General features: G+C 42.1%; 1 protein-coding gene across 3 annotated transcripts in view; it reads left to right on the plus strand.

Annotated features, from left to right (window-relative positions):
* Positions 1 to 24,664, plus strand: part of VGLL4 (vestigial like family member 4) — an 87,015-nt gene extending 62,351 nt beyond the window's left edge. For all 3 annotated transcript variants that reach the window (XM_066596487.1, XM_066596485.1, XM_066596486.1), the window contains 4 exons: positions 1,720 to 1,909; positions 12,596 to 12,815; positions 16,535 to 16,658; positions 20,412 to 24,664. In XM_066596487.1, the coding sequence (XP_066452584.1) occupies positions 1,720 to 1,909; positions 12,596 to 12,815; positions 16,535 to 16,658; positions 20,412 to 20,680 (803 nt within the window). In that variant the 3' untranslated portion in view covers positions 20,681 to 24,664. The remainder of the gene's footprint in view (positions 1 to 1,719; positions 1,910 to 12,595; positions 12,816 to 16,534; positions 16,659 to 20,411) is intronic.
* The last annotated feature ends 971 nt before the right edge of the window (positions 24,665 to 25,635 follow it).

The raw sequence follows: 25,635 nt of genomic DNA on the forward strand, positions 1-25,635 counted from the left end.
TGCAACCTTTGCTTGTTCTTCTGGGCTCGTCCTGCATAAGAATAAGTGGTTTATACTACTTCCAAAAAAGTAGTACAAACCAGCCAAGCCAAGAGAGCAGTATCCTGTCCTGAAGGCTCTAAGAACATCTCACCACGACAGCACAAGGGAATGTTGCCTGAGCGATAGAAGGGGTTTTCCAGGGGGTTGGGCAACTTTCTTATGTCACTCCTTGCTTGTGTCCATTCTTCCGCGTGGACGGTTTGCGGTCCTTAAATGTACATCAGTGCAGAAGACTGTACGCGACAATTTGCAATTTGTTTCCGCAATCACTCGCAGCTCTTCCGCTCCAGATATCCGCAAGTGGAATCCAACCCGTTGGTATGAGCCCGGCCTTAGGATGCAACTTGCAGTGCATAAATGCAGCGGGAAGAGCAGCTCTTGAGTGAAATACTGTGCAACATAAAAGCCGTCCATAGTCATTGGGTAAAGACTTCTAAGCACTAGTATGTTGTAGTATTTGCTTAAAATTAGTCACGGTTCTGCTTTATACCTTACATTTAGATTCCCAGCTGTATCCACATCATGACACGGTAATTTGACTAATTGAATAGAGACAGATTTGTGAATTATTGACCATGTCCGTTAGTGCGAGCGCAGCGTGGAAGCGGCTTGTTATCCTTACAACTGAATAATTAGAAATCTATTTATTTTGGGCCTGTTAGATAGGAATCTTACAGTCTGACAGTTGTCGTTACGCAAAAAAGAAAAGAAAATCAATATATCCCCGGTAAGGCATGCAGTTAAATGAGAGAAGCTTTATCGAGCATCTAGCCTACAAGGTTTGATTATTACCGTCCCTACCGCTTTGAGATGGAAAGTTCCAGCTTGTTATCTGTGCCAGATCTTAAACCCGGCCCTGCAGAGTATTCTGGGTCAATTCATTTCTTCTACTTAAAGAACTCCCTGTGTCAGCTGGCATCCTGCAGATTCTGATGGTAGCCGGAAAATGGAAGTTTTTCTAAACTCTGCAGAATAAGAAAACTACCTGAAATTTATGTTCAAAACATTAGGAATAGTTAGCGGCCCTTTAAAGGGGAAGTCTTGACTAACATGAAAACTTGGTCACTTTGCCTAAAATGAGAATCCAACCAGACGTTATGACCTGTGCCAAAAATTGTGTGCAAGGCGTTTGATAGGTAGGAAGAGGAGAGGAATATGTATGTAGTTATAAGAAACCAAAATATTCCTTTCATTTTTAAAGTAACTTGTTTATATATCCTGGTGATGAGCCCTGTGATTCACCAAATCTCTGTTGAGTGGGGGTGGGGGAAAGGGACTGTCACCAGGCAATCAGAAGCTATGGTGTCACCGCTTGTTCTCCTGGCATCAGCACTCACATCATGGGTGCCATAATGCCAGGAGTTCTAAATGGTGACCTCTGATTAGCAGGCAACGATCACCTGACTTCCGCTATCAGACCAGGTGAATTGCAGGGCTGTAGCGCTGGATTGCCAGGACTGAGGAGAGCAGGTACTCGTTTGTTTGTTTGTTTGGCTTAACTGATGTGACTCGTAATTTTGAAAGTGATTTTTCTAATCCCTTTTTAAATCCAAAACGGGGATTGCTGCTGTTACAGTTGGCAGCCAAATTTTAGTCGGCGACCAAAAGAAAATGGATAAATGCAGAAAAGACTAATGATCGATTGGTAAGCTAATGTAGTTGTGCGTCCTTTTACAGGAGAAGCGGCGTTACGGAGTGACCCCAGAATGCAACCTCTTCCGATGCCTACTGCACTCACCAATCATCGGACGGGCCCACCGCCTATCAGCCCCAGTAAGAGGAAGTACAGTATGGACCAAGGAGATGATGAACTAGACTGTGAAAATGACCATGTCTCTAAAATGAGCCGGATGTTTTCCCCTCACTTGTAAGTACCTCAGTAACGTTATACTCTTCTTCTTCCATGTTTTTCAAATATCCATGGGAAACCAAAATCCTAAGCGACGCTCATAGAGTACAGTCTGCATCTCATCAGGGGTTATGGTAGAATATTGGGAGATTTCACGGAGTCCTATAATATATGCTCTCCTGTACCTACATTTTTTTAATAAGGGGCCAGAGAAGTGGTGTATTCTGTATGGAGCCACCGGTGTAATTCTGGGTATGGCGATAATGTGTTCTGTAGTATAATAATGCCGCTGATGCGGTGGTGGTTGGTATATTTTTGTCTTTTTAATGTTTTTTGTTTTCTTTATATGTATATTGCCTTTATACGGTTTTATTAGTATAGAACAGCTGTTATTGGAAGCACAGATGGAAATGGTCAAAAATATGGCAGCTTGTATGGGAAATACAGTTGTTATGGGGATAGTCTTGGTGTTTTAGAGATCTGATGGAATTGGGCCCTTTTTTGAAAAAATTATTTAGGATTGTTGAGAATTTCCTTCTAACATAGGTAATTCTGAAAAAAAAATTATTTTAAGGATCTCAAAAATCTTAATGGGAGCTGTAGTGGTGGTCCTGTTTATTATCTACAATATATATTTTTTTGTGCCTTGGGAAAATGCTGCTTTAATGTAATTTGGAAGGATAATTTTGGCATTTTTTTCTTGGCCCATGTATTCTAGTAAAAACAAGAGCCATACTCCTCCTTAGTTGCTATGGCTCAGACCGGTGTCTGGTATCAGTTACCCAGTAAAAGTATCCTTCGCCAAATGTCACCCCGGTCTGTATGGAGGCCCACCGGCCTTCCTCCCCCCCCTCCTTTTCCAGGGTGGGGACACAGCTGCTCTGCTGACACAAGTAGACCCTGCAGTTGTCACCAGTGTTGTTCTGCAGCATGCGTCCTCTCACGGACATCAGTGTGGTCGAATAAAGCCACCCAACAAATGGCCGGCGCAGGAGAAGATTTTACGTTTGCCCGTGAATGTTTCTTTTGTCTTGCTGGCAACAGCTCTGGATGTCAAGATGCCGCTCATTCCTTTATGAAGGAAGCGATCAGAGGTCATTTGATAACTGAGAACTGTGCTTGGCTGTCTGAGTTCCAAAGCGGAGAGCTTACATTCCAGGCATTCCTCGGCTTCTAGCCGGCTCACATCCATCATAGGACAGGCAATGTTTTATTTATCCTCAAATAAATCATGGCAGTGTTAGTCACAGACTGGGCCGGCAGTCTGCAGCCCAGGAATGTGTTACAAATTGGCTAGCCAGAGCCCAAGGTAGTGAAACAATAAGGGCTCAGAACCAAGAGAGTCAGCCGTATTTATATTTTGTGCTTTTACGCAACTGTTGACATTCCTCCACCATGTGTCTCCTTCCAAGGAAACAAGAAATGGCCGCAAAGAGTTTACGGAGTTAAAGCTTGAAAAAAAAAAAATCCCTATAAACATGGATTCTGAGTAGGTCCTGCGTCTAATGTTGGGGTCTTGGAATCATTCCGTTTTTTGCTTCCGTAGTATGCCAGTTGACATTTTTTTCCCGATGCCTATACCAAGTAAATCCTAATGTTGCCATACGCCACATCTGAGAAGTGTTGGAACGATGCCTTTGCTGCCCCGTACCCTTTGCTCTACACAACTCTATTTTTGTATTCGCCTGGTTTATTTTTATCACTCTGTCCTTTAGACACTTTTTCCCCGGCCTAAAAATATTTCATTTGATGTGACATGGACAGTATATCCATGACAGTATTTATGTGGTGTCCTATTGAATGAAGGCATCATAGGGAAGGTCTCCGATCCATCTTATAGGTGTTTATAGCCAACATGGATAGCTACTTCACTTCTTCCAATATTTTAGACAAATTTGTCAGGCCCATGCAAATTTAAGGCCGGGCCTGGACTATAATTTTGCTTGCATGATTTCAGTGTTGAACCAGCCAACAACCTTTCCCTGCTTTAGTCATGATCCAATAGAAATGACTAGTAAAGTGCCACAATTCCTCACTCCTTGTTTGGTTATTTTGCACCTTCAGCCCTTTTTTGTTACCAGCGTATAAGTTGTTATGTAGCCAGAGCCTATTTAATTTAAAGATCCTAGTTAAATGGGCTGTCTGATTGTAAAATACTGATGGCCTATCTGCAAAATAGGCCACCGATAGTGGATCAGCGGGAGTGTACTACCTGGGACCCCCTCTGATCAGCTGGTCACTGACCTACTGCGCTTTTGCATGGAGCGGATTTTTGCAGTAAACTGCTCCGTTCGCACTGCAGTGCCCAGGCTTGGTATTACAGACCATTGACTTCAATGGGAAGTTTGCCTGTAATACTAAGTCTGGCCACTACAGATGGAATGGAGCTTTCTGCTTACTGCGGAAATCTAGCTGTTCACAGACCTAGTGCGTTGCGCAATCAGTGGGAGTCCCTAGTTGCGGACCCCTGCCAATCTACTATTGCCTAGGCTTTTAATGGTTTACAAGTGGGCAGCTCCTTTAATGCATAAATAGTAGAAGTGTACATGTATCTATAGAACACATTGTATATAGTTGATGTAGATTTTGATTCTCCTCACTGGTTATTTACTATGATTAGATTAGGTCATATCACTAAAATTGATATGTAAACTGCATTGACACCTCATTGTTCATTGGGCCTAAATGCTATCCAGGTTGAAAAAGCATAGGTGGGAATGTCAGGATGACCCATATGCCTGCTGAATCTCAACACAAGTTGAAAATTGTGAGTTTTCTGTAGATTTCTAATATGCACAGAAGCATTTTTAATACTTTTTCTAGGTTATTTTGCAGATTTTCATATCATTCTGCCAAGATGTCCCCTCGCCATCTTCTGTCTGTCTTGTTTTGATGCATAGCTCATTTCTGATTTCTTTATCATAGCTCGGTAGACACAAGAGAAACTCTAATGAAGCACTGTCACTTTAAATAGAGGTCTGAGGCCTGACCTGCAGTTGTGTGGTTTTCTTGTTTGTCAGACTGGAGCCATTTTCTCATTTTCACAGTTCAGCTGAAAACAAAGGGCCCCTTATCCTCTCCAAACGCTCTGCTCTTAGGGCTGACATCAGCCTTTTCCCAGCAGGCAGCGTTTCAAAATTAAGAGTCCTTCTCGCAGATCGGGGAATGGGTCACGCACCCTTTTCTATTGGCAGTTCCCTTCGTGCTGTGTCTGCCAAGAACAACAGTGGCAACAAAACCCATCTCCACTTCTACTGTGCCGCAATACCGTCAGAGACTTGTGTCTCTAGTATGGTAGTACAGTAAACCCCTGCAGATGTGTCCGGGACAATATAACCTCACTGGGCATCAACATCACAGGTTTGCTTGTCTATAAGCTTTTTGTTACAAGTACAGTTAATACAGCTGCGGCTAGAGTCGCAGGTGGACGCCGCTGAACTTCCAGTGGTTTGTCCCTTAGATTCTATAAAAGAACAAAAAGATTTTCTTGGCTAGAAGTCCTGGTTTTCATCCAATGCCGTATTTAGGTGTCGGGTGATTCTATGAAACAGGTCACCTGATGTCTTGGGAGTACAACAGAATAGGCCAGCCCCTCGGAATAGATTATAACGTATGGTTCCAAGATTGTGTTCACTTGGGAACAGGATTTCTTAGTTTTTTTTTCAAGTTTTGTTTCCAAATCTGCAAAATGATTTGATCCGTCAATAATGAATGTAAAGGTTACGAATGATCAGATAGTTCTGAGCTATAAGGCCGGCTGCACACGGGCAGATTTGCACTGCAGAATCCAGAGTGGGCGTCCGTCTATGGGTTCCGCAGCAAATTCCGCCCATTGCTTGCTATGGTAAAACGCGATTTCCTGCACACGAGCACAAATCAATTGCGATTTTCCACTCGCGGAAAGAAAATCGCGGCTGCTCTATTTCTGTGCAGATTCCACACGAACTGCTTCCATTGAAATCAATGGAAGCCGTCCAATCGACGGCCCTTCGGCAATGACATTGCAGAAAGGTCACAGATACTGTTGCATCGCCTAGCAACTGCACGGGAAAAGCCGGGATTTAAAAAAAAAAATACAAAAAAAAAAACCTGCATGTCCGATAGCTCACCGTACAGACCATTCGTAGTGGAGCCGGCAAAAGAAGAAAGCTGGTACACGCGGATGTCGGCTGTGTACATGGTCTTATTCCACTGCCGGCTGCCGCATGTGGAATCTGACCCAGCCGTGTGTAGCCGGCCTTAGGCCCCCTGTCCATGGACGTGTATTTGCCAGCGGTAAACCGCTGGCGAATCACGCTGGTCAACGCTTTCCATAGCATTGCTATATAAACTAAAACATGACAAAAACATAAAGGTAAAAACATTAAGAAAATAAACAAAAGTAATAATAAAACTCAAAACAATTGTTTTTTAAAAAAAAAAGTTGGAAAGACCTCAGGAAGGTAGGCCTCATGTCCACTAGCAAAATTGAATTGTGGATTCCGCACATTCAATTTTACCCATAGGGAATCATTTGCCCATTCGCAGTCAATTAAATTGAATTTTGCACCCGCAGATGGCATTTAAATTGATTTGTGTTTTTCACGCGCAGAAAAAAAACTTTAGTCGCATCAGCCGCATTGCTATCAATAGGTGCGGATACCCGCATGAAAAAAAAAATACCATTTAAAGGAAATCTGCGCGGATTGTATTTTTCTAGTGGACATGAGGCTGTAGCAATAAATAAAAGATGCTACTATTGCTTTAACATGCATTATGATGTACATTCGGTGTAAGTTAAGATATGGATACCCCCCCCCCCCCCCCCAATCCTTTAAAACGTGTTGGCAATCAGTGTTGCCTAAAGTGGTCAATGAAAATGAAGCACCATTTTTGAGTGGTTGATAATGGCAACAAACAATTTTTTCCCTTGAACATTCACAGGAGACTCGTTGGCGAAGATTATTATAATTTTTTTTTTTTTTTAGGACTAGTGTGCCACTTCAGGGTATGCCAATCAGAATTTCCCATGTATAGTGCACCATCTGCCTTGGCAAGACACGCGGCCGTTGGTGAATAGGGTTCAGCTTCTGAACAACGCCACGTTGCACCTGCGATTTCATGACTGCCAATTTTCTTAACGGAACATAGGCAGAGAAGTTCTATAAAATTGGTCACAAGAGGAATGGCTTTAAATAAGGAACCAGGACCTAACATGATCAGTCTGGTCTGAATATCAAGGAATATACCTTTTTAGGGTACATTCACATGTAGCCGATTTTCGCGTGAATCCTCATCATTTGGTGCAGGTTTTTGCTGTGGATTTGAAGAAGTTTGACCCTTTCCATTGAAAATCCGAACCATTGGTGTGGAATTTGATGCACAGTAATCTTATTGGCTTGTTGTCAGTTGCTATAACGTTGGGAATCTGACTTTCCACTTCTGGGTGCATCTGTCCTCTGTGTAGGGGATTCTGAGATTGCAGCTCCACAGCATTTCAATAGGTAGCTATAGGTATAGATGCAACATCTTAAATATTAAAGACTAACGCTCCATATTGTGTAATGGATGGAAGGAGATGGGAAAGGCCACAATTGAGTAACCAAAATGTCAGAAAAATGATTATTTTATGATGCACTTCATAAATTGTGTATCTAGCATCGCAACATTACATTGTCAGTCATCCAGACAGTTCATTTGTGCGTTGTACTTGAGCCCAGTAACTTTCAGCACGTTGTCATTATTCCGTGCTGAATTGCTGGTAACGGCCTAACACTCGCCTACTCCTAACGTCTTGGATGTGTATAATACTCCGAACCAACCATGAGAAACTAGATTACAAAAGGGAGAAAAAAAATTTACCTTCCCTGGAAGAGGAGGAACCTGCGTTCGGGCTACAATGTAAAAGCCCCATAAATTGAAGTTTTCATTTAGCACATTTCCCAGATGTTTCCTGAGGTTCGTCAGATGTAACGTTTACTAGAAAGTTGGACTCCTGGGAAGATGGTTGTTGTGGAGACTGTTGCTATAGACATTCATTCTTGGGAAAGTTTTGGAACAACTTCTGCTCCAGTCTCTCGTTTTAATAAAAATTACATGCACGCACTAAAAGGAATGAAGACAAGCCCGTCTGTAGCAAATAGAAATGTAATCTGTGGTCCACATTCAGAATCTATGAGCAAAAACGAATGGTTACGGTCCCTCTTGGCTCAACACCCATTTAGCCATGGAATCCTCTGAAAATGATGCCATGCAGAGGTCTTACGGCCCAAAAGGTCCCCTTGCCCAATATAAGAAAACCTCTTCTATAAATAGGACCCTAACTGTCATCAACATTTATAGATGTCCTGGGGCCCAAGTCTTTGATAGGACTTCAGTCGAAATGCAGCTTCAGAGACCTAAGTTTGCCAGTGTGGTCTAATTTAGGTTACTTTTGGCTATGACCCAGATTGCACAGCCAATGATAGCTGTGTAGGCCTACAATCTAATCTAATAGAAGTCAATGCAGGTCGCATTGCAAATCACAAGTTGCCCTTACCACAATCCGCGGATTGCAAAAAAAAAGTCCAGTGATGTTGGATTTTTTGCGATCTGCAAGTTGCCGTCATGTCAGCTTGTAAGCTACATCACAACTGCATTGACCTCCATTAGATTATGAGGTCAGAAGACCACTAACACTGGTTGTGCAATTGTTTACAGCTTGAAGATGCAGCCCAACAATTAATGAATGAATTGTAGATATTGGATGATGAAAGAATTGATGGCATGAGAGATTGGCTTTGGTCTCCAACTGCTCTTTATTTTTGGTCATATCATTCTCTTAGAATTCTGTGTTCCAGTTATTTTACTGCACCCATGGACTTCTATGGGGCCTTGCTGTACCTCCATATGCCTCCACCGTCATGTTCCACTGGACACTTATGGAGCTAGGCTGAAAATATCTCCTTACTATATGGAGGCATTATATGGTAGCAAACGGTGTTCCTACAAGTCCATAGGGCCGCCTGAGACCTAAAGCAAATTGACTTGTTATGCAGCTTTACATATAGTAATTAAGTAATTGCATTTCCCCACACTTCTTCTTTTTTCCATCAGTCCCTTCAACATTCCGTTCATAGATCATGTAGAGTTTAATTAGAGAGAAACTTAACTTTTACAATTAAGGTTTTCCACTAAAGCTTTTTCTCAAAAGAAAGGGTTAAACATGACAACCTTGTGTGTTACTGGATAATGGCGAAATCTCAGCTGCTCCTCCGTTGTGTCATGAGCATCGGAGAGGACTTTTATTTTGACATGCTTACCAGCCCGGTTTGTGCAGAGTGGAGGGCTTGCCAAGTTTGTGAGGCCCAAGGCTCTCTGGTGGGAGGACACTGGGCTGTCTCCATGCTCTTTGGCAATGATTAAAGTGAGGTTAGTATTATAAAAAAGCCTTTCATTTCATTCCCTTATCCTGTATTCTCTTTTTTTTCTTCTATTTCATCCCAGATGGCAATTTCATATTCTCATCTGTAGTTAATTTAAACCTTGAGATAGCAAACCGGGATTAGTGTCCTGTTATATGGGAGAAGTGTATACTGCGGCAGAGCTGCTGTCATCCCCATATCTTAGGTTTCTAGGGTTGCAGGTAGTGTTGGGCTTGGGAATAATGTCTATACTGTGACTACTCTAGACATTCTGGAATGACCACATATCTAGTTTAATTTACAAGAGTTAACTCTTACCAGGAGGTGAAGGAATCATTACATCAAACGGATTAGTGAAGCAGATCATGTATGTAACATCGCAATCGGATGAACGATCATTCAACCGACAGATATTTCTCCTAACTCGTCCGCGTGCCTCCTAGTACTGGCTTATCTCCCATGGTATCAAATTATAGGACATGTTGTGGGAGTCAGGAGGCTCTAATAATACGTATTTTTGAAGTTAAGTTTGGACAACTTTTTTTTTTCTTTTCCTCTTGTGTATATGGCCCTTCATTCCATGGAGCCGTGTTAAAGTACCTTTTAGATGGGATCACTGTTCTTTCACAAAGTAGCAATAGCCGCTCAGTGAATGGAGGGGAGCGCACTGAAAATCTCTCGCAGCCGCATGCCTCCAATCACTGCAAACATGCAGTCGTTCAAAGATTGAACAACTCCTGTTTCCACTTAGCGAGAAGTCACTCGCTAGTTACTTCGTTACGTTGAGCTGAAATTAAGTGACTAGCGACTACTGAGTAATTTCTCGCTCTGTGTCCTGTTGGTGACTTTGTACACAATGGCCGACTATCACTGTTTCAAGCGAGTATTCGGGTGATCACCATTGTAAATGTACTTTTACCCAATCAAATGAAAGTCAAGATAATTACTAGTGTTTAATTGTAAAAAGGAGGGACCATGGGCGCAACCCTTGTAATGTAAAATGCATATAAGCAGAGGGAATAACCTAATTTCTTCTTTATTAATTAAATGATAGTCAGCACAAATAACGCGTTTCAGGGATGCAGTCCTTTCTTCAGAAATGGCCAGAAAGAATACAGGGAGAAAGAAGGAATGGCGGATTACCTTTAGGGTGCCCGAACATGCCTATTTTGGTACGACCAGCCAAATGTGTATGGCTCTGTCCTGGCTCTGTCCTGGCTCCAAGTGTCAGAGAAGAGTCAGGACAAAGGATAGCCTTGTTGGATTTCAAGATAACTGATCCTTTGTTCCCACAGAAGCTACCGTAGGAGTCAGACTGTGGCTTACTCTCTACTCCATGTTGAAATAAACATACATGCCAGGCCGACTTCAGATTGTTGGTGGAAAGCTCAATTGAGCTGTGGGCCAAGTGTATGGGCAGCACTGCTCTGGATATGGTTGAACGTTTTGTTATTATGTATCTCAGATAATGAACACCTCTTATCTGGCTGTACGACCATTTACACGTGGGGAATATTATTGATCTAATCTGACATTCTTGGTAAATCTTTCTAGATTAATCCACTGATATGTTTGAAATGCAGTGTGTATTATATGGGTGGGTCAGTAATGTTCAAGTAGCTGCCCACTGTTCCCAGAGGTTTCCAAGTATTGTCCAAGGTCTATGTATATATCATGAAAACTCTTGGGTATCTATAAATGATGCACATGTGAACATATTGCCATGATTTGGTGATTGGTGACCTGCTGCCCAGTGTTAACCCATGGTTGGCATTGCCGTGTATTTTAAACAATATGTGATGGAAATTCCCATCACTGGCTCAGACTAATGGATAATGATGGACAATTCTGTCATCTAGCAAAATATTTGTAAGGTACTTATTCCAGGAAACCATCATATTTACTCCTGATTTCCTGTTGGACACAATAACCACTTTTTGCGTCTGGCAGAGTATCTTTAGGACACAAAGCAGGACTGTGGGAACTCCAGATGTTGCTCTCATGTTAAGTTGAAATATGATTAAAAAGTCCATCTTTGTCTAGAGTTCAAAGGATTGCAAACTGTAATCTAAAGTCTGTACAATCTGTGTGTCATGTTTGGCCCCATTAGGTCCTGCAATAGTCATTACATAGTGTGTAATACATTTTGCCTAGTGTTACTTTTAAGTGTACATCTGAATTTTACATAAAATTCATGAGAGGAGAGTGGTATTTATACAAATGTGGACAGACCAACCATCTTAAAAAAAAAATTCAAAGGCTGATGACCTGCTGAAACTTTTCAGTCTACTGTTGAATAGGTGCTAAGGACAGTGTGAATGTGTGACGGGCAGCCAGGCAGGACCCTAATGGAGCTGTCGCCACTCTTGAGGATATTTACAACTGTACAAAGTTAGGGTGGCTTTGAACAGGGCAACCATCCTCTGAATATTTGCTTGAAATAGTCACTAAAGTGTACGGACGACTTTGAGCGGTTACTTAGAGCAGTTGTTCTCTTGCTCAGTTTCACAATCGCTGAACGAATTGCTGGGAACAGCCCGAAATATTGTTAGTTGACTAGTTAGGGGGTGTGAAGTTCTGTATCAAGCATGCATTTGAAATTTCAACCCCCTTCCCAATCTGCACACATTGAATAATAGAATTGTAGAGTTGGAAGAGACCTCTGGGGTCATCGGGTCCAACCCCCTGCTCAGTGCAGGATCACTAAATCATCCCAGACGGATATGCGTCCAGCCTTTGTTTGAATACTTCCATTGAAGGAGAACTCGCCACCTCCCGTGGCAACCTGTTCCCAATGGTTGATACGGCAGGTGGTGAGTTATTTTCTCCAGGAGCCAGTTAGCGTTAGGTAGGAGGTGCACACTTCCCTGCAAAGTTGTTGGCTAGTTGTTTGAAGACAATCTGCAACTACTTTTAGGTGAGCTGAAACAAAGCAACTAGTAAATTAATTTTTGCCCATCACCTGGTTGGTGGCTGTGTTTACACAGAATTGTTGCTTACATTCCCTCTATTGAGCAACTAGTTAGATGATGATTATCCCATGCAGTGTCCCTTTTAAAGGAGTCCTTCAAGACTGTAGAGAGGCCACTAATGTTTAGTCAGTAGAGGGGCAACCTTGGCCCAGCTATGCCTGGTTTGGCAGGGTTGCGCAGATGAGTCACTGGCCTCTGATGTAAGCAATGAAGGAACTTCCGTGGTTGTCAGCTATTTTTTGCAGAATCTTTTTGCCAATACTATCCCTAATCTCTTTGGACATAAATGCCATTAATAAATTAATATCTATCAAAGTCGACCTAACAACTTGTATTTCTTCTCTCTGTAGAACCAAGGGTCTTAATGGAGAGTACAGAAAAGATCCACGGGACCGAAGTCGCAGCCCAATAGAACGAGCGGCAGCTCCAACAATGGGTTTACATGCAAGTCATATGTATGCTTCAATTCCACCTGTCAGTATGGATCAACCTCTGGCACTCACCAAAAACAGCGACCTCTCCAGGAGTTTGGGAATGACCCCAAGCATGAGCCCCGTGGAACGACAGCAGGTACGTGATGTCTCAGTTGCCATATTATTTAGGTTTCCCAGGTTCTGACATACATGGTTTCAGTCTTATGGTGATGCTAATAAGAGCACATGTGGCGCAGTACCTGAGGACATCTGCCACTTCTAACTGAAGTATGGGGAGTTGAGGCCCTTAACTGCTACGAGAGAATCTCTTATTTTTCTTAGGGTATCTCCTAAATGAAAAGGATGTATGCTAGTGACAGATTCCATTAAATGAAAGTTCTGAAGAAAACTATAGAGTTTTGCTTGTGAGTTATTCCCTTAAATCATGATGCCTAAATGTATTGCCCGGCCTTCTGTCATTCCTTATGTACTTGCGAGCAGGGACGTAACTATAGGGCATGTGGTTGCACCCGGGCCCAGGAGCCTTAGGGGGCCCATAAGGCCTCTCTTCTCCATATAGGGAGCACAGTACTATGAAGAAAGCATTATAGTTGGGGGTCCCTGTTACAGATTTTGCATTGGGGCCCCGAATTTTTAAGTTGCGCCTCTAGGTATGGGTACTGATGGGGGTGGGTGGGGGGATGTTGGGGCTTTTGCACCCGGGCCCCTGAGCCTTTAGTTACGCCCCACTTGTGAGGGCTGCTGTATTACAACAGTCCATGCATTTAGGTCACCTCTACATGATCTACTAATGTCATGGAGAGCGCTTTCTGTTTTCTGTGTCCTATAGACAGTACATGGCTATTGGCATACAGCCCCCCCACAGAGGAGCTCTACCCTCCTCTACGCGGCAGTTAGGTGGCAGGTAATGACACTGCCCACTGCTTCCTGCTGTGGGAAACCAGTTTTATTTCTGCTAATAACATGGCAACCAGAAGCCGAGTCAGAATACTAAAATAAATTTTGTGGGGAAGGAAACCTTATGATGGGGTTTGGCAGTGCCGCCCTTAGGTTATACATGGCACCCTGTATGGAATTTTCTTGGCGCCCCCTGTCCTAGGAAGAGAACACTGTATATTGCACTGATAGGCAGTCTTCCTGTATTCTACTTGAGCAGAAAGCAGCAAGATAGCATACCCGGAGCAGAACAGTGAAGTGTATAAATACTGTACCAGAATCAAGCTCATAAATATCGCACCAGAACCAAGCTAAAAACACAAATACAGTACGAATCAACCTCAATGGAACATCAGAAGAGAGGAGATAAAACCAGGAGGTAGATATAGCTCCACAGGATGGTGGCACATGGAGAAAAGATCATCTGGCTGGGCTGGCCCAAGGGGACAATCGCCCCAAGCTACATCCTGCTGCTGCCCCCTCTACAAGCTGTTGGCTAGCGCCCGGGTTGGGTTGAGGGGTTACATTTTATTACACCTGGAGTTTTTCTTTGTGTGTTCCGTCTTTGTACTCTGTTAGATATTGTAAGACAATGGTGGTCTCAAGCAATATATTATTTATACATAGCTGTGCAATGCAAGCATAAAAATGTCTAAGGCATTCACGTAGACTGGAATGACCATCATAAGACCTTTTTAATACTTTATGCTAGAAAGTGTAAGTGCTTATGGTGTGTAGTCCTCGGCTCTCTCAGTCCTCCCCACAGACAACCTGTTGATTTCACACTGTATAATGCTCTATTTGCCCTGTGGTGGCGCTGCATGGAAAGTCAAAACTGTTAGGTTGCCCCACAAATTATAGTTGATCTTTAGGGGGTCCCTGCAGTGGGAGAGTATGCTGGCATAAAAAGGGACACTAAAAAAGTGGACAAACCTTTTTGAGACCTTTTTCACTCTGCACTTCAGCCCATAGTGAAAAGCGTGATGTGTTCTTGGTTATATCCCCTTCGATCACTTACCGATTATATCACGTGTAAATGTATCATGCTGTCAAGAACGATGTATGGGGTGGGGTGTTTCAGACCGCTGACCGTCACCAGCAATGGTAGCGATCAGTTTTGGCTCTGATCGCTACTGTTCATGATGTAGATGGCACATTCAAAGCTGACTGCTCATCTAAGCAGCCAGCTGAAGGGGATTGGTCTCTTTAGCGCCCCATCAGCCCCCAGTATGAAGCAATTGCAGTGTGCGAATGGGTTAGCATTAGAGATGAGCGAGCGTACTCGGAAAAGCACTACTCGCTCGAGTAATTTGCTTTATCCGAGTATCTCCCTGCTCGTCCCTGAAGATTCGGGTGCCGGCACGGAGCGGGGAGCTGCAGGGGAGAGCGGGGAGGAACGGAGGGGAGATCTTTCTCTCCCTCTCTCCCGCCCGCTCCCCGCTGCGACTCACCTGTCAGCCGCAGTGGCACCCGAATCTTCAGACCCGAGCACAGCGATACTCAGATAAAGCAAATTACTCGAGCGAGTAGTGCTTTTCCGAGTACGCTCGCTCATCTCTAGTTAACATTGCAGATGGGAGCCTTTTGAAGGCTCCCAGGGCTGACATGAATAAATGGCTATTAAGCTCTGCGGCAAGGCTTATTATGCGACCTTGCAATACTTCAATATTGCAGTATATAGTATTTTACAATGTATAGGACCAAGCGATCAAGTGATTGCAAGTTCCAATCCTGGGCCTAAAATTTTAAAAAAAACACTTGTAATATATCTATATTATAAAAACGTTAAAAAAAATCCCTCAAAAGAAGTTCCAAAAGCCCTCTTTTCCATTTTTTTTTCATAAAGAATTTTAAACCATTAATGTTGTCGCATCTGTAAAAGTCTGACTATTAAACTATTAAAATATCACACAGCTTGTTCTGCATGGTAAACACCTTACTGGCTAAAGTTTCGCTTTACTGGCTAAAAATTTTGCCAACTAGATTTATACTTTATTTTTATATTTGCAGACTCTGTATGATAACTTATATGCCAATGTATAGTAATCTTTACTGCATTGCGAATGCCGTAACACCTCAAAAATGGCGCAATTACAAAGTGGGATGAAATGAAAATAAAATGTTACCATTTTTCAGTACACTATAGGCTACATTAAATGGTATCTTAAATAAATAGAACTCATCCAAAAAAAAAAGAAGTCCTCAGACAGCGGATGATGGAAAACTGGAAAAAAAATGGGATACTTGGTGACTGGTAGGGTAAAAAAGGAAATTAAAGTCACATCTCTGATCTTAAAGGGGTTAAACTACTAGTCCTTAAGACGCAATGCAGCTTCATAATACAATGATACCAGGTGTCTTCCAGGCACATTTTCCATTGCGAAATCTGTTTTTGCCGTGTGCGTCTGAGATGTTTTGGTGAATAGTTTTTTTTCTCGTATAAGGAGCGCCGTGAAGTGGACTTGGTGTTTCGGGGATTAGGGCTCTATATTTAGCTTGTACTATTAAGCAGAGAAAACAACCCTGGTATGTTTCCTGATTAAATCATATTTCTATTAAAGAAAGTCGGATTACAGTAAGCGCTGTCCGTTTATCAGGAAATGTGTTCCGTGGATCGCAGCCATAGGTACTGTCTTATCCAACCCGGTGTAATCCTCCTATAGTCCTCCACGTCCTGTAGCGTAAAACGCATGAGTGTCTTGGGCTGTAATTGAATACTGGTTGAATATATCCATACTGATCAGTAGAAGAAATAATGAATTCCTTATGTACAAGATCCGCATTCTACTTTGTATATAGAAGCTAGTGATGTCACTTCTGTAAGTTATAAGCGACGGTGTTGCCTTTACCCCATGTGTGATGTATGTATCTTAGTGTGTGACAATTGATATGTTAATATTGCTCTTCTCTGCATCCTAGAACCGACCATCAGTGATCACATGTGCTCCAGCAAGCAATCGAAACTGCAATCTCTCTCACTGCCCAGTTGCCCATAGTGGTTGTGTTTCGGCCGTGCCAGTAAACTTTAGGCGACCATCAAACAGTAAGTCGTATTAGATTATAATGTATATTCATTATACATATGTTTTTTGGATATGAAAGTCTACACACTCCTGCTGAAATACCAGGTTTTGTCATGTAAAAAAATCATTTGAGATTTATTTCCACCTTCCATGTGACCCACTGAAATAATTTAGGGTGGAGAAATTGGAAAGGAAATTTAAAATGTGGTTGAATTAATATGCACACCCTAAAATTAATACTTTGTTGGTGTACCCTTAGACAGCTACCCAATAAAACTGAATGTTGTCGTAAAGTCAATCAGCATGGCACCTCTTGACTTGGCAATCTTTGCCTGCTCTTCCTTGCAAATTGACTCCAGATCTGTCAAGATTGTGAGGGCATCTCGTGTGCAGTGCCCTCTTCAGGTCAACTCACAGATCTTCAATGGGATTCAGGCCTGGGCTCTGGCTGGGCAATCCTAAAACCTCAATCATCTTCCGGCAAAGCCATTCTTTTGTTGATTTGGAGGTCTGCTTTGGGTCGTTGTGCTGAAAGATGAAATCCTTCTTAATTTTCAGCTTTTTAGTAGAGGTCTGAAGGTTTTGTGCCAAAATGGTCTGTTATTTGGAACTGTATAGAATATCCTCCACCTTGACAGCAGTAAAAGAACACCCCCACCATCTTTACTGCGAGTCTGGTGGTCTTTTGGTGATGTCCAGTATTGGACATCAAACATACCTTTTTGTAATTATGGCCAAGAAGTTCCCCCTTGGTCTCCCCAGACCAAAACAGGTTCTCCCGCATAGTTTTGACAGACTTGATGAAGGTTTTGGTAGAACATAACCGGGCTTTGATGTTTTTCTTGGTTAGAAAAGTCTTCCATCTTGCTGCCCTCCCCCACAGCCCAGACATATGAAGAATACGGGAGGTGGTTGTTACATGCACTACACAACCAGAACTTGCCAGAAATACCTGCAGCTCCTTTAATGTTGCTGCCGGCCTCTTGGCAGCCGACTAGGCCAATTTTCTTCCAGTCTTTTTCATCAATTCTTGAGGAAAGTCCAGTTCTTGGTAATGTCGCTGTTGTGCCAAACTTAATCCACTTCTTGGTAACGTCTTCACGGTGTTCCAGGGTATATGTAATTCCTTGGAAGGTGTCAGTCAGAAGAAGGGTGCCAAAACCTTTCCAACAATCAGATCCCTGTGATGTACTGTAAAATCTTTTTAGACCAACTAAGTAAATGTCAGGAAAATCCTCTAAGAAGAACCAAACTTTATATGGGGGAAATCGGGATCCCTATAAAAAATGGCAACGGAATACGGGACTACTATTTATCATGAGTGTAAATGTGAATATAAGAGGGTGTGGTTATGCAGCCACAATATTTTAGTTTTCCACCCTAAATGACTTCAGTGTGACCCGTTAACTGTACAATTCCATTGAAAAGCAAATTGAAGGTGGAAATATATCTGAACTTATTCATCTTTGCCAAATTTTTTGATATGACAAAAACCTGCCATTTTTATGGGTGTGTAGACCTTTTTTTGATTAGATAGATATTATAATAGCGGGCCTTTACATTTCAGAAAGTACAAAATCACAAATTTTATAGAGTAATGCACTAATTAATAACTCAAACTAGGTGTGAGGGCCCTGCATGCAAGAGCTTACAATCTATGAAATAGGGGTGATACAAGAGTTACAAGTGATTGTTTTGTAAAATGGTGCAGTCATCTAGAAATGGGGTAGTATACGTAATTCTGCAAGAGACGGTCACCAGACGGTATCTGGTTCTGGGGAAAAAATCTAGAGGGTGTGTGGTAGAGGCCTACTCAAAAATATGTGTTTTTAGGATAGGCTTAAAACTGTGGGTGTTGGGAATCACTTGAGGCCCGGCACAAGCAGAAGAAAAGTCTGATCATTGGAGGAACGTAGAGCACGGGTCAAGTGGTCATCAATGATAAGGGATGGGATGTAAGCAGACTGTGAATGTAAAGACATGGGGTGCTTTTTAGATGAATGATTTTATTGAACAATCCTTTCAAACGAGCGACGTGAATGATAATTGTTCAGTCTAAACGCAAGCGAACGGTGAACGAGAATTGTTCGCTTCTCGCTCCTTTTTCGTTTTCTGTAGGCATAAAAATTATTGCTGGCTCGTTCACTTCTCGTTCCGTTTAAACAGCAATCGTTGATGTGAAGGACTGAATGAATTTCCTTTAACGAGTCAACGATGAATCTGCCTGTCTAAACGGGCTGCATAAGAGCGAATGAGCTAGCGGTGACGTCACTCGCTCGTTCATTCATGCAGCCAAGAATCGTTCCATCTAAAAGGAGTCTTACCGTAATAAAGAAAAGTAATAAAACAACAGAGTTTTGTCTGTTTACATATTAAAGGGAATCTGTCGCAAACTTTTTGCAGTCCTTTTTGAGAGCAGCATAAAATAATGACACAAGCACTGATTACAGTGATATGTCTGCTGTGTGTATCTGTGCAGTATTTTGGAAGAAACTTGGATTTTATTAGTAGCGGCACATAGAAGACTACAGGAAGTAATCCTCAATATCCATGACCTATATCTCGCCACACATAACCCAACCTCTGATGCTGATTGACAGCTGTCTCCCTATTATTGTGCACAGGTGTATATGTTAATCATTGGCTGAGGAAGGGCTCGTGAATATTGAGGACTAGTTCTATGTGGCTGCTACTACTAAGATCCAAGTTTTCCCAAACATCTGCGCACATAGATACCGTATAGACGTTGCTGTAGTTGACTATCACTATCTTATGCTGCTCCCAGAAAGGCTTGCAAAAAAGTGGTGACAGATTCCCTTTAAGAAAAAGGAGGATTCTGGAGATGTTTCTGAGGTGTAAGTAAATGAATATTGTTAGTAAAGGACAGATCGGAGTTGAACCTAACCTTAAGACGCAGCAGGTGTGCTGCCTAGGAGTTCTGGTAGAAAGATCAGGTTTTAGTCGGTTGACAGATGATAGAAACAGTAGTAGTTGAGTTGCTCTGTTTCATATACAGGACATGGTGGTAGAGACAGCGGACAATCCCTGGTGTGTTGTAGCAGTGAGGTCACGGGGCGAGAGAGATAATTGGACGTCATCAGCGTAAAGATGGTGCTAAAAGCCAAGTCTGCTGATACTTTGCCCAATTTGGGCTGTGTAGAGCGAAAAGAGAAGACGACCTACAGCCAAACCCTCAGGAACCTTAACAGCAATGGGGTGGGGGAAGGGGAGAGCGTTACATGTAATATTGTGATTGAACTAGGACTGGAGTTTCTCAAGCAACTTGTAAAGCATTGCTTACAGGGGTTGTCCAGTGGCTACATTTTTTAAAGTCCAACTTTAAAAACCGAAATGGCCTATAATTACCTCTTTTGCTGCCCCCACCGCCCTACTTTTCCCAGCTAGTGCTGTCTAAGCACATGACTACCGGGGCTGATATCTGGCCTTTAGCGTTGGTAATGCTGAGGCCAGGGATTGTCCGTAACGGAAGTAAGTGGTGAATGGTGGGGCTGCTTTATCTTTTTGTCAGCAGTCGGTGAGCAATATATTTTTTAATGTAGCCACTGGACCACCCCTTATTAATATGGAACTTTTTAGGTGCCATATTTTCCTATATGCTTGCCCGTCTTTCTTCTATAACCAGATACTTGTGCACCATGAAGTTCCAAAAATAGTTTTTGTTTTGATAATTCATGAACAGGATCTTAGTATATATTAAAAGTAAGACCCATCATACTCCTTGTTGTTCACACTTTTCTGCTTTGTCCATCTAGCTACAACTGCTTGTGACCCTGTGGTAGAAGAACATTTTCGCCGAAGCCTTGGCAAGAATTATAAAGAACCTGAGCCAGTAGCAAACTCTGTGTCCATCACTGGCTCGGTGGATGATCATTTTGCTAAGGCGCTTGGTGAGACCTGGCTCCAGATCAAAGCGGCCAAGGATGGAGTGTCCAGCAGCCCCGAATCAGCGTCTCGAAGAGGCCAATCTTCTCCTTCCTCTCACATGGTCAACCATAATCACTCCCCGTCTGTACTGTCATAGAGTGAATCTCTGAGATCAGGAGCAGCTGCTTTTTTGGGCTTTGAAAAAATGCTAAAGATTAGTGTCAGGGGAAGGGGAGTTATTGTTTCTTTTGTGTACTTGCTTGGCACAAAGTGGATGCCTCTAAAACCTTCTAGCAGGAACTATTGTTCTTTTGCATTGTAATGTAGCAACCTAATTTCCTGCCTCTGTTACCAAAGAACCTCTAATGCAAGCCTGCTACCCACTGACTGACCCACCACAGATCCCACTCATTGTTGCATCACACCAATTGGTTGATCCAAATGCTTTTTGTTTACCAACTTCTAGAAACAGTGCGCTTTGTGGCTTTTTACTCATGTTTTATTTTTCTCTTGAGTTATATCTTTATGTATATACTTGAAAAGAACTGTCATGTCTGATTTGCACTATTGATAAAGGATCAAGACTTCTTGTAAGATGCTGAACTTCAGATGGCAAACTGCTCAGATGTATGGATTTATATCACCTGTAGATGCAGACATTTTGTGGGTCGAACCAATGAAACATGCCCAAATTTGCCCATACACATTAGAACTGACAACATTGGGGGTCTTTTGATTGTCCTCCGATGGCAAATAAAGATCGAGCATGTTGGATTTCATAGTGCCCAATCCTGTGTTGTGCTGGGAGATAAGCCACAAACAGACACCTCTGGCAACTGTTTATCTCCCTTTTCATAAACATGCATGCTCAGTGGGCAGAGTTAAGGGGGAACATAACTGCTGATTACAGCTACATGTTGTATATGACCAGTTTAAAGTGTTTTTCCAGCTCTTAAAACTTATGTAGTATACCAAATTGATGACGATCATCAATAGCTGATCGGTGGGCGTTTCAGTAGTTTACCAGGACACTGTCACTGTGTACAGGACAGGAAGTAGGTAGACAGATTATGCAGTGGCCCTGCATGGTATTGCAGGCACTGCACCCATGAATATGTCTAACCTAAAGTTAGGTCATCAATACTAAATTGGTGGGGTTCCATAGTCCAGGAACCCCGCTGATCAGCTGTTTGCTGGACAATGTGCTTGTGCACTGAACCGATTCCTCCAGGAAGCAGACAGCTCTGTTCCCACTGAAGTGGACAGAATTGGTAGTGCTGGCCAAGTTCCCATTCATTTCAATGCCTGCAATACCAAACCTGACCACTGCAACGGGAACAGGACTTTCTGCTTCCTACAGAAATCTGTTCCGTGCTCAAGCGCATCGGCCTAGAGAACAGCCAATCGGCAGGGGTCCCTGGTGATGGATCCTGATCACCTATCCTGAGGATAGATCAGCAATAGTTTACAACTGGACAAGCCCTTTTAAGAGCTGCAAAACCTCTTTAAGGTTCATAAGATGCACTTTTTGTACTTCACAAACAAACTGTCGTGTGTGGACCTAGGCAAAGGGATACAACTAGTTCATGTGAATTGGTGGGCAGCATTCAGAATATTGGCTTAGCTCACAAAATGGCTACATGCACCATGTGTAGGAAAACAGGTCAACTTCCAGAATGACACCATTTAAGACTGTAGGTAGGTCTGGAACAGAAAGTATAGATCAAACTTTTGTTGTCTTTTGCACCTGGACTGCAAGTCTTTTAGTACTCCGACACCAGGAGTCTGCAGTTTTTCGGGTATAGAGGTCTGAAAGAGTAAATAGTGCGTTGCGTGCATTCTTCATAATTAAAATAGCTGGTAACTATTAATTTCAAGACAAGATCAGAATATGTATTATTCTCCTCAGATTTAGTTTATTTTTATCAGTATAGTCCTCTGACATACTTACTGCTGGTACAGTTGTACTCATGTAATATTTTATTTGCGGTAACCAGCTAGAGCCTCCGGACAGGCGTTGGTAAAGCGATTCTGATAATGTGTGGTACAGGATGCTGTGTATCTCTGGTAAGCAATTGCGATGGTTGCTTTTGTTTGTGTGTTTCGTCTTTAGTTTGACAGCCAAACAAGATTTAGACTTTAATGACCCCCCAACCACCCCCGAATCTGTAGAATTGAAGCTTCTGGAGTGAGTTTAAAGCTTTGCGCAAGTTTGCGTCCCATTATTTACATTCCTTCTTCATGACAAAATCGGCTTTTTATTTTGCTAGCTGCAAAATTGCTCCAAACCCGAAAAGGATATAAAGCTAAAATAACTTTAATTTCTCTTTTTTTTTTTAACACCACGCTTGGCTTTTCTCCCTACTTTTTGTTTTAACATCCGTACATTCCAGCCTACCATTGAAAACGTGAGGACTTTTCATATATAAGTATGTATATAGTTTAAAAAATGACATGTTACTGTTCTATCTTCACAGTGCAGGAGTGAAAATATTGGTAGAAAAGTTTATTCTGTACTGGGCCCCGGCCGTGGTATGTGTGGCCCCTTCCCTTGCCGCTGTCACTGGCTGCTCCATTTAATGATATATATAGAATAGTGTCACCATGCAGGCGACATTCATTCAATTGTTATCCCGAATTCAGACATTTCACTACTATGTTATTCGGTAGTCAATGCTTTAGTGTCTGCCATTCAATGTAGAAAGAAAAGGAAGAAAAAAAACAACAAAAACAAAAAAAACAAACACAAACTTTTAAATGAACACTTTTTTTTATATAGGTGACTCTAAGACCATCGTTACGCTGTGCGTAAAGAATGTACAGAAAAATTTGTAGGTATTTTTTTGAAGAACGATTAATTTGTTAATGATATGTAGCTATTTAATTTGCCCTTTCTTTAATTGTAATCATACCGGTCATTTTTTTTTTTTTTGTGGTTGTTTTGGAATAAAAAAAAAAAGTTGATCTTTTTCTTTTTGTTTTAGATGTGTCTGTAATACAGTGATGTGCAGGTACACTTGTATTCTATAGAAACGCTGCATTAATATTGGATAGCCACTAGCATGTTGTTGCTCCAGTCTACTGAGTGATACGGAGGTGGACTCTGTGCAAGTGAACACATTGCTGCTTGTTATCCTGGACATATAAAAATGTTTAAAAAAAAACATTTAAAAAATGGTATTTTTCATGTCCGTAGAACACCCATGGACTTGGCGAGATTTTTTTTTTTCTCTTTTTGTAAGTGTCCTAGGTATAAAGGCAATCTGGTCACTGCAGCCAAGCAGAAAATGTGACTCTCATCATAACAATCTCATATTTGTGTGTGTGTATATAATATATATTCGAGGGAGGGTTTTCGTATTTCACGTGACTCTGTTGCCCTATCTGAGATAGGTCGTTGTATGCAGCACAGTCGCTCAAACCTATACACTTAAATAAACAGAAGCACTCGGCTGACAATTTTTTTTGTTATTGTGTTTTGTTTAACCCCTAACGCATTTTCTAGCCATGCGCAGGTCTCTATGTAACATCTGACTGCACATTGTGTCTGGTATTAACTATTGATGATGTATTGTGTAAAGTCGCTGGTTCTAATATACGTCTATATGTGTAATAAAACGCGCCTAGTGATCACCCTGGATTTAAAAAATTTTTTTTTTTGTATGGAAGAAGTAGAGTAGTTTTTGTTTTTTGATCATCACTAGATGTCAGACTACTGAGAGCAGCGTGTCCAGATCCTCCACTGGACTCTATTAGATGATCTGTCTGTGACAATCTGATCGTCTCCTGCGCTGCGTTGCTACATCCAGGCAGCCGTCTTGTGTTTGTAATAGGTCCCAGAGTACTGACATCACTAAGATGTGAATATTAACAAAATTCCTGCCCTTCATCAATTTTGGATGAGGAACAAAATCAATTGGGCTCTGAGATCAATGTGTACTTGAAACCAGCGATAAGACAAAAATAAAAAGGACATTTTTCAACATTTCCATGTTTGTAAATCTGTAATATAGCGTTCTGTTTTGGCCTTGTTTCGTCTGGTAACTGAAAAAAAAAGTTTGGCAGGCCATCTTTTTTTTTTTTTTTTTTTTTTTGTACTTAAAAGTAGCCTTAAAGAACAATAAAGTGCTCTTAAACCGCACCACGTCTTTGCATCTTTATTTTCCTGTTTATTGTGTGATGCTTGCCCCAGAGAAACAGTCAACGCCAATCAGCTGATCACTAATGGGGCTATATTGGAGTTAGTCACTTTCCTTCGAAGGTTGCCAGTAAGGATGAGCGAGTATACTCGCTAAGGCACTACTCACTCGAGTAATGTGCTTTAGACGAGTCCCTGCTCGTCCATAAAGATTCGGGGACCGCCGCGGCTGACAGGTGAGTCGCGGTAGGGAGCAGGGGAGAGCGGGCGGGAGAGAGAGATCTCCCCTCCGTTCCTCCCCGCTCTCCCCCGCAGGCCCCCGAATCTTTAAAGACAAGCAGGGAGATACTCGTCTAAGGCACATTACTTAAGCGAGTAGTGCCTTAGCGAGTATACTCGCTCATCCTTAGTTGCCAGGGTTGCCAACTCCCTTTCATAAGGTATCATTGTCATCATCAATATCATGGTCTCAACAGCTATCAGCAACACTATATCCATACAATGTAAGGCCGGGTGTACATGTATTGTGTGCTTCAGTTGAACCCGTCTATACGCTCCGTCCATGTAAATCTGACAGCACACAGCCCTGCTAAGGCATGTCTATCTCTCATTTGTGATACGGCCAGGTATAGGACATAAGTTTGGTGTTCCTCCACGCCATTCGTTCAGCGATTTTGAGAGGAGTTCTTAATCGTTTGATGGGGCGTACATTCAACAGGCTACAGGCCCAGTGATTGGCTGACGGGAGAACAAAGCTTCGTTATTAACACGCCCACCTGGTGCTCAACCAAATTATCGCTCAATTATCGTTTATTTTTCATTCAATGCAAACACTACGCAACGATTTTACGACTGAAAATCCCGGCCGCGACGTCCATTTTCGTTAGGTTAAAATGTCCGTCTTGAAAAGCAAACACTCACGTTTGATCGTTATAACAAATAATGGATGATAATCTATCATTTCTGATGACTAA

This window comes from Eleutherodactylus coqui, chromosome 3 (assembly GCF_035609145.1).
Source record: "Eleutherodactylus coqui strain aEleCoq1 chromosome 3, aEleCoq1.hap1, whole genome shotgun sequence".
Lineage (NCBI taxonomy): Eukaryota > Metazoa > Chordata > Amphibia > Anura > Eleutherodactylidae > Eleutherodactylus > Eleutherodactylus coqui.